This window comes from Melanerpes formicivorus, unplaced genomic scaffold, assembly GCF_026170545.1.
Source record: "Melanerpes formicivorus ecotype bairdi unplaced genomic scaffold, bMelFor1.0.p_v2 SCAF_14, whole genome shotgun sequence".
Lineage (NCBI taxonomy): Eukaryota > Metazoa > Chordata > Aves > Piciformes > Picidae > Melanerpes > Melanerpes formicivorus.
Window position 1 is genome coordinate 11,042,074 of NW_027142366.1, and position 14,438 is coordinate 11,056,511.

Sequence of the window (14,438 nt, forward strand, 5' to 3'; positions counted from 1 at the left end):
ACCTTTACTTCAGCTGAGAACCTGCAGCGTTTCACTGCGTGCTGTTGGGGCCGCTCAGTGCTCAGTTTCTGTCAAAGCAAGCTGCAATCACTCCGAAGTTTTGTAGGACCTCAGCGAGTATGCAGTCTTCACCTCAGCACACATGCAGGCTGCTGGGTAAGGTACTCCAGTGAGGAAAGCCACTAGAAACAGACTGGACAGGGATAGCTGGAGGCAAGCAGGAGAGAGCTGATGTTTCCTCAGCACTTAACAAATAGCTACGAGAGCCAATCCAACCCAGCCTCAGCACCTACACCCTCTCAAACATGACCATCAAGGGAAGGTTGCAGAGTACTTCAGGGAGTACTCAGGTGTCTGACAGCACGGGGCTGAAGCTACACAATGCAGGCCCAGGCTTCAAAGAGCTGCTCAGCTCTGCCCTCAGAGACCACTACTGCCCTCCCATAAGCCCAGCAGTAACTCAGCGTTCCTAGCTAAGAGCAGTCACTCGCTTGCAAGGGAGGACATAATCTCAGGCAGGACTCCTCGGTTCTCAGCACTGACAGCCCAGGTACGTATGACAGGTCTGAGGATCTTTATTTCACAGTTATCAATGGCTAGAGGGATGAGTTACATAGTGTAGCATCCACAGGTATGCAGCAAATTGTAGTTAACAACATGGTACTCGCTTTGGATTTAGTAATAGGATGTGAGACTGCCCAGCTGTGCTCAAGTTACAGAGGCTACTCCAAGGGCTGGCAGTGACAACAAAACACTAAACCTGGGACAAAACAAAATTGGCCCAACTAGGGCTTAGGAATAAAATCAAAATATTATCACATTGATGCCAGGGAAAAAACATAAAGGAGTTCAGACAGCAGCAAGTAAAGGGGAATCAATACCAGGGACAGGAAAGGGCAAGTCATAGCCACAGCTGGAGCACAACACAGCAACATCTTTCACTACATGGAGCAACACACCCTACACTTTCTGTGGTGTTTGATTAACCCATCTTCATCTCTTCCCAGCCAGCTCACACTGCAGCAGTTGGTTACAGCACTGCGTGCAAACAGCTGCTGAGAGTAGTCCACAGCTCCATATCCTTGTAATGGACTAGAGTAATCCATCTGAGGCTTGGAAGGTGTAAAATACACAGAGGCGGAAGTTCTTTCACACCATTGCTTGGTGCCCTGCTTAGCAGCAGTCCTGGACAAGGCTACTCAGGTTGTGTCTCTGGATACGCTGACACTGCCTCAGGGAGGATCATGCCATAGTGAACCACAGCACTCCTCAGGCTTACTTGGACTTAGCTGGCATGTTGGAAACAGAGAGACACTGGAAGTACTGGAAAGGCTTGGACACTCCAAAGAGAATTAGTATGGTCTGTAGTTCCAGTAGCTGGAGAAGACAGAGATCTAGAAAGCAAAAAGAAGCAGGTAAGTTCCTGTATCCCCTGGGCCATAGAAGAAAGAACATAGATGATGTGTGCATAAAGGCTGAACCTCACAGCATCACCCTCTCCAGCACTGCACTGCAGAAGAGGAATTTACTGCTATTGGCATTTAAGAGGCTTGGACCTCGAAGTTATTTGCTCAAGGTGGCAGCCAGGTGAGCTGCAGAGCTGGAATGGAATACTAGCCTACTGGAATCCAGTTTGTTGAAGTCTCCATGCCTCCTCTGCAGCACCCTGGCATTTCCTTGCTTCCAGCTCATGACTGGGAACACAGAAATGTCTGCCTGCTCCTCTCCACCTAGTCACCAGTTGAGCAAAGACATCTGCCACACTACCACACATCATCCCATCTGGCTGGCTACCAGGCAGTGCCAGTCAGCCCTCTGGCTCCAGAACAGCGACTCCACTGCTTGCTTTCAGTTGTACAGAGTAACACCACATCAGGTTTTCAGGAGATCTGAGTTAAAACCAAAGCCCCTTCTCCAAGGCCCTTACCTTGTCCTTCAGCTGCTGGCAAAGCTGCAGTGACACTGTGAAGAAGACAAGGGCATCGTTTAACCACGGGACAACACATTCCACCTTGTGGACGTGGCTGACTTCATACCTCTGGCTGCCAAACTCACTGGAGTGGGGAGAAAAGCAGAGCACAGCTTTGCACACAACAGCACAGAACACACAACTCCTCCACTCTCACAGATGATCTCAGATCTAGAGTCAAGCTAAATCTAACAGGGTTAAGGTAGTAACTTCACCACTTCCCAGAGGGGCACAAAGGCAGGAAATGAAGGTGGCAATTCTGATCGACAGCTCTCACCTCCAGACAAGCTCAGGGCTCTGTATGGGTGGGCTGTACCCTGACAGGTCACATCTCTGGGCCTCTATGATCAAGTCATTCAAGAAACACTCTCATGGACACCTATGCATTCACAGACACAGCAAGGGACTCAGCCCAGCTTCTGCACTGAGCAGATCCCACAACCACAACAGTGGAAAGCCACTTGGAGCTTTTCCTCAGCATACTCCTTAGAGTGACTGCACTTACAACATGGCTCCAGGGTTGTGTAAGATGGACCCTCCAGCAGGCTTGAAGTTCTGGAGGAGAAGAAAAAGGTCATTAGGATTTTAACACAGCAAACAAACTGCTCAGAAGAAGGTTTGCTCCTTCAGCAGCCTGATGTCAAGAACTGCATACACTGCATCTGCCTGAATTCTCCATTCTCACTATGGGATCCATCTCATTTGATCTCTTCCTGCACCTTCACAAAGGAAAAGATTCTACAGAGGGGTTAAGTCCAAATTTTAGCACCCCAAAAACAAGATGAGAAGATTCAGAAGACAAACAAAAGGCAGATTTTAGGAGTGACACCTTTATGGAAGGACTGCACTGCAGAAAGCTCCAGAGTTAAGTTCTGTTCTGACAGGACACTGAGCTGACCCAAATGCAACAGGTGAACCAGAAAGGCACCTATCAAAACTCCACTCAGAAAACCCAAGACACTATTTCAATGTAAACTGGATGAACACAGTTATGGCCTTCCAAAATGATGCTAAATTATCACACTGTATCATAAGATAAAGCATTACTGGGCAAAAAGTAGTTACTGGCTTTCTCTGGGGCACTGATATTTCCTTCTGGGCTTACTGGCTGTGCTGCAGGCTAGATTTGAAGGCAGTGTTCTGTCTGCAGCAGACCTAAATACAGACACTTACCACCAGGTGCAGTCATTTCTGCATTATCTTATGCACAGAACACTGCACCACACAGCAGTGCAACATCCTCCTCCCAGTGGGACACAGAGGGGTATCACAGTCTCACAGTATCACCAAGGTTGGAAGAGACCTCAAGGGTCATCGAGTCCAACCTGTCACCACAGACCCATGACCAGACCATGGCACCAAGTGCCACATCCAATCCCCTCTTGAACACCTCCAGGGATGGGGACTCCACCACCTCCCTGGGCAGCACATTCCAATGGCCAACAACTCTCTCTGGGAAGAACTTTCTCCTCCCCTCCAGCCTAAACCTCCCCTGGCACAGCTTGAGACTGTGTCCTCTTGTTCTGGTGATGGTTGCCTGGGAGAAGAGACCAACCCCTTCCTGGATACAACCTCCCTTCAGGTAGTTGTAGAGGGCAATGAGGTCACCCCTGAGCCTCCTCTTCTCCAGGCTAAGCAACTCCAGCTCCCTCAGCCTCTCCTCACAGGGCTGTGCTCAAGGCCTCTCCCCAGCCTCGTTGCCCTTCTCTGGACACATTCAAGTGTCTCAATGTCCTTCTTAAACTGGGGGGTAAATAAAGGAGGCATCACCTTGGTTGTGCTGGGCTGCAGCACGTGGAGTTGGTAGACAGTCAGGCACAGCTTATTCAGGTTAATGTAGAAATTCACAAGGATGTCTGGAGGCAGAGCAGGGGTGAACATTTTCTGGTGAGAAAACAAGCAGTCTGTCAGTGGAAGAACCACTATGTCTAATGCTAGGAAACTACTGCCTTTTTCTAAGCCACACTGAGAAGGCTGTGAAGACTGAGCAGCTTGCAGGCAATGGTTGTTCCTCTTGCTGCACTTGATCAGATGGTGTGTGTATGTAACAGTGACAAGAGGATGGAGTCACCCTCAAAAGGGTGAGTTATCCCTGGACACGACTCCTGGGCAGATAACAGAACCAGAGTCCTCAGATTCAAGCCATCTGCTTACCCACAGGAAGATACAGAGCCGCCAGAAGTGCTTAGGGTGTGCACTTACTTCACTTCCCTATTTCTGCCTCAAGAGACACTTCAGAAACCCACTTTCCCCAGGATGCAGCACAATATCCAGCTGTTGCATGCTGCAAGACTGCATGGTGGCACCACATACTCACTAGATACTTACAGTGAGACCCCCAGAGGCAATCTCTGGCAGAGTCAGAGTGGCTGGAGTGGTGAGCCGATTTCGGGCTCTGGAGAGCTGCAACATCACAGCATCCATGAGCTGCAAGACAATGTACAGTGCACTGCTGAGTGGCAGTCCCTGGACAGTGTGCTGCAGAATCCTTACAGCCTTTTCAAAGTGTCACACCAACCAACATCACCCCCACCCCCTTGCCCTCCCAGAAATGCAGTGACTTCTTGGGAAGGGGTGGCTGCCACATCCCTGCATTTCCACTGTTAGCATCATTACAGACAGGCCAGGAGTGTTTAATAGCAGGGACTGAAGAGAGAGCAGCTGTTCATTAGAAGATTAAGAGAAGAACATGAGATCAGTTACTGATGCTACAGAAGTATTGACAAACTCCTCATCAGCTCCTCTGCAGAGCAGCCATCAACAAGCTGCACTCTACTTCTCTCCATTCCCCAATCACAGGTACAAGGACTGCTGAAGGGGCTCCCTGCTGCTCACAACCACCTGAGCTAGGGCACTAGAGATCAGCTCCTTGTGAGCCCAGCCCTGACAGAAACCACAGCTCAAAGGCTCTATTCAGACAGACTTCCAGAAAAATGTGGGAAGCAACACTTGTCTGTAATGGAGCTCATGGCTAGGATGAAGGCATTCTATATTGTGACTAATTTCTCCAGCCCACTTCCACTCAAAGGTAAAAAACAAACAGTTTTATTGCCTAGCTGCTCCTACCAGCAGCCCTTGCCCATGGGCAGACTAAAAAGGTTTAGCTTTCTCATGTTTGATGTTCTAAGGAGGAAGCTGAACCTCTGGTAGCTCAAGGAAGCATTTCCAGGCAGAGGGCTGGGCTTTACTGCCAAGCAGCAGCTGGTCTGCAGGGGATCCATCAACTGCTACAAGAAAGTGAGAAAGCCACTTTCAAATCATAAGCAAATCACAAGTACTTAACTAATCTTGTGTCTCCTCTCTCCCCAAAAGCACTGACAGAGAGGGAAGAGCATGAGCTGTGTAACCATATCGTCCAGTAAGGATAACACAACTGCTGTGCAGCAGGGCAGGGCTGTTCTGATCACCATCCAGCATGCTGGAGGGGTGGACTCAATGATCTTTCAAGGTCCTTTTAAACCCTAACCTTCTGTACAGCCCTGCTACAGTTGCACAGCAAGTGTGAGGTCACAGGATACTCCACACAGGTACAGATAGGAACAGCTGGGGAGTCCCTTTCCAAGACAGTAATTAACTGTGTTTAAAACAACAAATGGAGGGAAGACAAATGCATGTTCCTACCCCAGCAAAGAGGGGCAGGTTCTCCTTACCTTGAGAACCTCTGAGCCTGTTTTGAACTGGTAGTTTACATCCCTGTTCATAAGCAGGTAAATGGCCTTGTTGACATGGTTTCTAGCATCCTGGATCTGCAGAGGTATAAAAGCAGCCCTGTTAAAGAAAGACTCTGCAATATGCACTAGGAAATGGAGGCTTCCCTGAGGATCTTGTTTGCTTTAAGGAAATGCTGGCTTCTCAAGTTATGGAATTGTTTCAGTTGGAAAAGCCCTCTGAGATCCTCCAGAGCAACCATCAACCCAACACCATGCTCATTTTTAATTCAGGCAGGACAAAGATCTCCACACAGTCACTGGAAACTGCACTCAGTACCAAATGCACTGATCACCTAGAAAAGTCTTGAGCCATGGCAGAGTGAAGCACCTGGAATGCTTCTTTTCTACTCAGCTGTGACAAAGCAACTGTGGAAAACTGTCCTGAGGACCAGGCACCATATCAGGTGCTGAAACCAGCTATCTGCCAGCAAAATGGTGGCCAAGACACTCAATGTCCTGGACAGGCACACCCCTTTAAGTCCTTAATTGAGGGGAAGCAGCTATGCTACAAGAGCACAATGCAGTGAGGTTTGGTGTCAGCATAAAGAAATGCTTCTGCAAGAGAATGAGAGCAAACTACTCAAAACATCTGAGGATGCTCTGCCCTGATAACCTGGGGGTTACAGCAGGCACAAGGCCAGTGCACAAGGCAAGCCTTTATAAAGGATTGTGCTGGCAGCTCACTGGTGTTTCACAAACAGGAAGAACCAAACACTCTCTCCTAGCATCATAACTGAATTTAACTGCCTCCCTTTCCTCCCTTAGCTTTCACCATTGGAGTTGAGGTAGGATGGACACAACCTTCTCTTTCACAAAGTGAAGGACCACAGCTACTGCTGGGGGGTGTGAATGCTACAGAGGAGTAGGCATCCAGAGTGAACAATACCTGCTGCAGCTTCCACTGCTTGTCTTCCCGAAAGGCAAAGTGCAGGAGCTGGTTATTTCTGGGCATCTTCAGATTAACATCCTTGAAGAAAGGAACCAACATGTGAGAGCAAGCACTCTCCATGCACAGAACACTGCAAGTCCCACTCCATTCTGTCTCTCATCCTGGCAAGCTGCTTTCAGCAGTCCTGGCATGGCCAGAATCTCAGTCCTCCTACAGGAAGATGCTAATACAAAGGATAAGCTGAAAGGCATTCAGTGAACTGAAATCCAGGCAGGACATGACCTCATCTCAGAAGGCCCCCAGGAAAGTTTGTTGTTGCATAACAGAGATATTCAAGGAAAGAAATCCCCATGGAAGTCAACTCCATCACTCACCACAAAGTAGTGAGGGATGGGTTAGATGAGGGATCTTGGCAGATTTCAACAGCTGCTGACAAAGATCACTGATCACTGGTACAGCCTAAGGATGACTGCTCCCTCAAGGCCATTCAAGTGTAACAAGGATGATTCCCACCCCTTGATTGCAGTACAAAGCAAGAACCACCACAAGTACTCACAGCTTGACACAGGGCATCTCCCTGCAGTGTCAACACACCTTTCACCTGGTCTGTGCTGCAACGAGAAGAAAGATCTGGGCAACAGAAGCCACAAGAGTCACCTATCAAAACTGCCAACTCCACACAGCCCCTCCCTGTCCCAAGCAGCTACCCAAGCTGCTCCCAAGCTGCTCTCCTGCCAGGTGAACTCTACACACTTTTAAGTAGCCAGCACTTGGCCCATGATCATTTGCTGCCATATTCTTTATGAGCCACCTCCCCCTAACTGCCCTGCTCAAACATTACATCCATTTCTGACCTCAAGCCTCATGTTTCACCTAACAACAACCTGTTTGTCACTACAGACAGCTCTGGCAGGCACAAACACAAGATATTAGATGAATTACTGACACTAGGGTGCTACATGGGAGTGGCAAGCAACAAACCCCACTCTGCCTCTCTCCTCCTCCCCCAGCAGGAAAAAGACAGACTACATAGATTAAAAACCCCCCACAAAAGCCTTTAAGAAGTCCTGCAGGATGGCTCACATTAGCAGTGGGAGGAGACTGAAGCACCTGAGCCTTCAAGGACTCAGCCATCTTCACATTTCAATGTAGCAGAGACTCTTTAGATCAGCATTTTTTAAGGTCCATTTTGCAGTAACAATGAAAAAAATGAGAATCAGCTTTAAGCCTGTAAGATCTGAATAATGCAGCTGTCAAAGCCACTACAGCATCGCTGCACCATCCCATCAAATGATCACCAGGCTGTTTCTAAGGACTAAAGACCTTTGCCACAAGCTTGGGACTTCTGCCAGAGTGCAGCTACCCTGACCAAAGTCTATGCTGAAGATCAAAAAGTGGACAGCTACTTCAGAACTGCACTTCTATAGCACCTTCTGCAGAGGGCTCAGCTTGCTCTTTGTGAAGCAGATTTATTATTGCTATTTCAGGGAGATGAAAGCAAAGCCACAGCCAAAGTCAGAAGCTAAGCCAATGCAGAATTCAAGTCAGTCTTGCACTGACAACTCCCTGCATGCAGAATCAGTGCAATGCCCCCTGGCAGGGGTGCCAAGAGCAGCATGCTGATGCACCTCCCTGGTGTGTGGGCAGGAATCAATGGTCATGTTACAGGAGTGTGTCAGGAGGAAACAGCACAGCTCTGGCTAAGGCAGCCCCTGGAGCACAGCCACAGAATGTCACATTAATCTGCCAGCAGAGTGTGTGTTTCCCTTAAGGTGACATCTCCTATTAAAGAAACCCCCTTTACCCTGGGGGGCTACTACACTGCTGCAGTGACCTTGGCCATGGGTGCCCCAGGAACCCTTTGCTCCAGCAGGAGGCCTCAGCACCAACGCAGGCACTACCAGAGCGGGAGTTGCAGCCCACACCAGAGTGGCCTGGCAGAGCACCAGCAACCCCCTGACCACCACCCACCACTTACCCTGACGTGCTCAGCACAAAGTTCTCCTGCTTGACAGCTCCTCCTGAGCCACTGGTGGGCAGGGCAAAGCGGTGAGAGGCCTCCTACCCAAGAGAGGACAGAGTGAGTGCTGGGCTGACCACCTAGGTCCAGAGCACCACAAGCCAGAAATAAAGGTGAAGTGAGAGCAGAAACACAGATGCTGGCAAGCAGCCAGAATGGTCACCTTTGCAAGCCTCCTGCAACCCATCTAGCAGAGCACATGAACACTCCTGCAGGACAGGCTCGGTCCATGCAGCTCATGGCAAAAGGCATCGCTCCAGTGCTGCACTCCAGGGCAGGTGGCTGGTGCCAGAGCTGTGCCAGAGGGCTTGCAAGCAGGCTGCAGCAGCAGCACAGCACAGCCCTGCATGCCCTTGGGCAATGCAGTGCTGCCCCTTTCACAGTGCACTGCCACGAGCTGAACAGCAGGCCCCTTACCCCCATGGGAAGTCTGGAATGGAAACCAGCTCCTGACTGGTTCTAGGGGCTGGTGGCTGGTCTTTGGTCATGCTTCACCCTTAAGGCTGTAACAAACTCTTTGAAACCAGACTCTATGAATACACATTTACCAGGTTACTGTCATCTGCTACCGAGTCACATCCTGGGTCAACACTACAGCACCTCAACCTTCTCCAGCACCCACACCTCACCTTCACATCTCTGCACTTGTACCACACACCAACTGCCATCAGAACCTCACAGCCTTATGGGGCTGGGCCTATTGAAAACTGACCCAGGAGAGTGCTGAGCTCTCCTGCATACAATCCCTTTTGGCTGCTTAGAAAATAGCTAAATCCAGCAGCTTAGGCTGGCAAAAGGTGCTGCAGGCTCCACTGAACACTCCACACCTCAGAAAGGGGCAGGTACCAGAAGAGAAGTAGGTGCACCAAGAGGAGGAGACTGCATACTATCATTTACTGCACAAGCAGCAGCTTGTCAGCTAGAGGCTGCCAGGCTTTTTTCTACCATCACATGGCAGTTACAGGCAGATCCAGACTCTCTGTTTCAGGAAATATTCCTCTCTTAGGTGAATGCCTAAATGCAGAGAGGTCTGGGTGCCTCCACTGTGCCTTTTATCATAGTATCATAGTATCAGTCAGGGTTGGAAGGGACCACAAGGATCATCTAGTTCCAACCCCCCTGCCATGGGCAGGGACACCCCACACTACATCAGACTGGCCACAGCCTCATCCAGCCTGGCCTTAAACACCTCCAGGGACGGGGCCTCGACCACCTCCCTGGACAACCCATTCCAGGGTCTCACCACTCTCATAGTGAAGAACTTCCTCCTCACATCTAGCCTGAATCTCCCCACCTCCAGCTTCATTCCATTCCCCCTAGTCCTATCACTACCTGAGATCCTGAGAAGTCCTTCCCCAGCCTTCCTGTAGGCCCCCTTCAGATACTGGAAGGCCATAATTAGGTCACCTCGGAGCCTTCTCTTCTGCAGACTGAACAGCCCCAACTCCTTCAGTCTGTCCTCATAGGAGAGGTCCTCACAGTGAACTGAGAGATCTCTTGGAAATCAGCTTCACTGCAAGTCTTTGAGATCAGAGCACGAGCAAGCACTTGGGACAGCACTAGGCATGCCCAATGGACCTTTCTGTGCACCCCCCACCACGGGTTTTTTCCATGCAGGGGAAATCTACCACCATTCCCACATGGGAGAGCAAAGGCACTCACAAAGTCAGGTGAAGCCAATTAACCTTAACTTCAAAATTGACCTTACCTTCAAAATGTCTTGCAGCTGTTTCAAAACAGCATGAACCTCTTCTTGTAAAAGCCATTTGAATTCTTCCTCCTACGTTGTGGAGAGACAGAAGTGGAGTCATTAGGATTCAAACACTGGAAATAAATCTCTCAGGCACACAGGAAAATTATTTCAATTCTAAATATATTGCTGTGGCTGTGATGCTTAAATCACAAAGATGTCTTCTGCTCCCCCACAGCCAAAATGAATTGTTTTCATTCTTGTTTTGACTCTAACGATGCAGCATTCACACAAATCACTGTGCCAACGATCACAGAGTTGGGGAAGAACAGGCAGCACTAGATGTGAACCTCAGAGTAAAGTACAGACCCTGCTGCTTCAGAATCCAGGGCACCTTCTTAAGCTGCTGGAGTGGGCTGACCTTGGCCCTCAACATGATAGGGGGATGAAGTAAGACGAAAAACTTGTGGGCCAAGATACAGAGAGGTATCCTTACCAACCACAGTCCTGGGCAAAACAGACTCAACTTGAAGACAAATTTACTGCCAATTAGATGGTGAGAAACAAAGACAACACTAAAATGCTCCTCCTTCCTCCAAGAGCATTGTAGCATGCAGCAGCAGCCTAAAAATAAAGCAAGCTAAACTGGAAAGTGGGTAGTGGGAGAGAAAGGCTGAGGATTCCCAATCACTTGGGGAAATTCAGTAACAAACAAGTTCAGAGCTGATGATGTGACATCTCAGGTCTTAATCTGCCACAGAGAAGTTTGCAGAAAGGAGAACCACAGCTAAGCATTCCCATTAAACCCCAAGATCTCATGCAGAAGGCTATGAGAGAAATGGGGACAGAAGCAAAGCAAGGAACAACAACAACAACAACAAGACTGCCACTTGCTAAATTATGCAAGGGATGAAACTGTCCATGTGGAAAGTATTAGAAGGGAAGGAACTGAGCAATTTGCCCACAGAAAAATTGGAAAGGTGTGATAAATTCAGAAGTGTAAGCCTGTGGTTCCTCTGCTAGACAGTTGCTGCTCTCTGGGAGAAACTGGCTCATGTGTCACCACCTTACGCAAGACCTATCTGAACAAAGAGTGGGACAAGGAAGGTTTTGTTCCCACAGATGCTCACCCAAAACAAGTACACACAACAACCCTAGGTAGGAATCCCTGTTATCCTTCAAATCAGTGTGGGTGTAGGATCCACCATTTCTACCTGCTTTTGCTTCTGGCCATCATGCTGACAGAGTAGATCTCCTGCTTTCATTACTTGTAATGCCCTGCTCCGGGTTTCCAAAGGAAGGAAATCCTATAGGCAAAGCGCAGCCTTTACCCCACTCTCGACACACAGATGTTTCAACTTCACATCACCCCTGGTCTTTCATACCCACAGCAAAACACCTTCCCCTTCACACCAAGACAGGTTCATTCACTGTATCTGTACACTACACATGCACGCTACCCTGGGGCTCAAAGGATGTTAGGGGTTGGAAGGGACCTCCGGAGATCAGAGTCCAACCCCCCCTGCCAGAGCAGAACGCGTAATCTAGTGCAGGTCGCACATGGTTGGACTGGATGCTCTCTGGAGGCCCCTTCCAACCCCTAACACTTGGTGATTCTAACATGCCATGATCTGTATTTTTGACAACAGCCAGTCCCAGCATTCCCAATCACATGAACTCGAGAAAAAGCTGGTTTTCATGTGCAGCTTTCCACCCAGTCTGGCTGCATCTCTAAAATTCTCTCCCTAGACAGCAGCCTTTCATTACTTCTTGCAGCTGACCCACTTGAAGAGGTTTGCAACATAGGTTTCCTACCTTTATCAAATAGCCAAGACTGCTTTGACAGGCCTGCCAGTTACCAGCTCTGCTCTTCCACCCAACACCGTATCAGACTGCGACAAAAGCAAGGTCGTGTAACACATTTCACTGTTTACCGTAAGCAGGACTGGCTCCTGCAGGAACCTGCCCCGGACTCACCCGGGGCCCACGGCACCTACACTCGCACTGCCCAAGGAGAGAGCACTAGAGCGGAGACCATGAACGTAATGGCAAAGGGTCTGGAGCAGACCACGTCCCGTCGCGGGCCTGGGGGCAGCACGGCAACGGAGGCCGGGGCTGACCCGACAGCCTGTCCTGGCGCCACAGCCCGGTGCCCAGGCACTGCCCTGCGAGCCTGCCGAACAGCTGCCTCCCGACCACGCAGCTGTCGCCAGGCGGCCCTCACAGCGCGCCTCAGGCGAGGCGTCGGGAGCCGACGGCAGAGAGCGGCCTGGCCACTGCCCGAAACCAGCCAGCAGACGCGGCTCCCCGGCCCGGGCCCCGCCAGCCGGAAGGGGCCTGCGGGGCGCCGGCAAGGCTGCCCCTGCCCGACTCACCAGCACCGCCCGCTCCGCCGCGCTCGTCATCGCCGCCGCCATCCCGCCGGCAGCCCCGCCCCGCTGCGGCGCCCCGAGCCGCCGGCCCCGCCCCCAGCCGCCGGCCCCGCCCCCAGCCCGCCCACCGCGCGGCTCAGCCCCCGCCCGGCAATGCGGCCCAGGCGGCGCTGGGTTGGGCAGCGCGGCGCTGCCCGCCCAATGGAGGCGCGGCGGGCGGGGTGACGTCACGGGCGCCGGCAGGGAGAGCGGAGGCTGCGGCCTGGGAGCCGGCAGGAGCCGCTGCCAGAGAACGCCCGCATCCCCCCAGCCCCGCTAACGGCACCGGCCAACACCTGCAGCGTGGAGATCCAGGACCTGCTGCAAAATGAAGGAGGTTGAGTTGCACTACTGACCCTGGCCGACTGCAGAGCGGATAAGACAAACCAGAGCTACAGGCAAGAACCCTCAAGAAGGGGCAAAGATTTGTTACTCTCGCCCCTTTCGTCTCAAAATTTCGGAATGGAAATAAGTCTGTAGTGACGTTAAAGCTATCGAGAGGTGGCCAAGCAGACAGCATCATCATCTACACATCAGCAACGTGGGTTGGCAAAGGGAACGCATTCACAGCGCAGGTAAAGCTTCCCCGAGTGCAGTTTCTGCTGTGACCACAACTCACTCCTTGCTCCAGCACTTTCTGCATTGCTTTTAGTCAGTGCTGAAAGTCAAGGTTTTCCTTACTCCTGCACCCGTCATTCATTTTAATTAAGCAACACCATTAATCACCATTAACCCCTTATGTCTCAGTACCTGAACACCTGCTCTTACACAGGAAATGCTGCCTGGATCATCAAAAAGCAACATTTTGGAGCTTGCAAACACTTCAGTTAAGGCATTTTGCCTTGGGACATTGCACCTGCTGCTGTTAGCCCTCAAAAAACCCAAGCACTAGAAGGAAGGACACTCCAGACTGAGCAATTGGGGCACCAGGATACCAACTCTTAGATAATGTAAGAAGTCATCAACACCAGAAAGTTCCTGGACCTCCATCTCTCAGCAATTCTTAATTGTAAAGCAAAGTCCTCATCCTCCTCTCAGCTCAGATGCTCAAAGCCATTTCTGCCTAAGGAGGCTGGAATTTACCCAAATTCCTAGAGTGGGTTGGAAGGGACCTCCAAAGGTCATCCAGTCCAACCCCCTTGTAATCAGCAGGGACATCCTCCACTAGATCAGGTTGCCCAGAGCCCCACTGAGCCTGACCTTGGTCACTTAGTCATAGTATCATAGTATCATTCAGGGTTGGAAGGGACCACAAGGATCATCTAGTTCCAACCCCCCTGCCATGGGCAGGGACACCCCACACTAGATCAGGCTGGCCAGAGCCTCATCCAGCCTGGGCTTAAACACCTCCAGGGATGGGGCCTCAACCACCTTCCTGGACAACCCATTCCAGGGCTTCACCACTCTCATGGTGAAGAACCTCCTCCTCACATCTAGCCTGAATCTCCCCACCTCCAGCTTCATTCCATTCCCCCTAGTCCTATCACTACCTGACATCCTGAGCAGTCCCTCCCCAGCCTTCCTGTAGGTCCCCTTCAGATACTGGAAGGCCACAATTAGGTCAGCTCAGAGCCTTCTCCTCTGCAGACTGAACAGCCCCAACTCCTTCAGTCTCACAGGAGAGATGCTCCAGCCCTCTGATCATCCTTGTGGCCCTTCTCTGGACACGTTCCAGCACCTCCACATCCCTCTTGTAATATCATCTCTTGGTCAAATTTCTTTAAAGGTTGCAGCTGAGAATTAGTGAAT

The 14,438-nt window shown here is 50.6% G+C and overlaps 1 protein-coding gene across 1 annotated transcript; it reads right to left on the reverse strand.

Annotated features, from left to right (window-relative positions):
* Positions 1-557: 557 nt before the first annotated feature.
* ROGDI (rogdi atypical leucine zipper) lies at positions 558-12,730 on the reverse strand. The gene is made up of 11 exons (XM_068146978.1): positions 12,654-12,730; positions 10,297-10,368; positions 8,547-8,629; positions 7,125-7,179; positions 6,566-6,646; positions 5,620-5,715; positions 4,298-4,396; positions 3,740-3,853; positions 2,475-2,524; positions 1,928-2,054; positions 558-1,394 (listed from the first exon to the last, which is right to left on the reverse strand). The coding sequence occupies exons 1-11, from the start codon at positions 12,693-12,695 to the stop codon at positions 1,353-1,355; spliced, it is 861 nt and encodes a 286-aa protein (XP_068003079.1). The 5' UTR covers positions 12,696-12,730; the 3' UTR covers positions 558-1,352.
* Between the last annotated feature and the right edge of the window lie 1,708 nt (positions 12,731-14,438).

Excerpts from the sequence above, each read along its gene's own strand:
- ROGDI (XM_068146978.1), bottom strand. The coding sequence starts at position 12,695 with ATGGCGGCGGCGATGACGAGCGCGGCGGAGCGGGCGGTGCTG. Across the intron at positions 10,369-12,653 it reads CGGCGGAGCGGGCGGTGCTG|GAGGAAGAATTCAAATGGCT; the intron begins GTGAGTCGGGCA and ends TCCACAACGTAG. Across the intron at positions 4,397-5,619 it reads CAGGCTCAGAGGTTCTCAAG|CTCATGGATGCTGTGATGTT; the intron begins GTAAGGAGAACC and ends ATTGTCTTGCAG.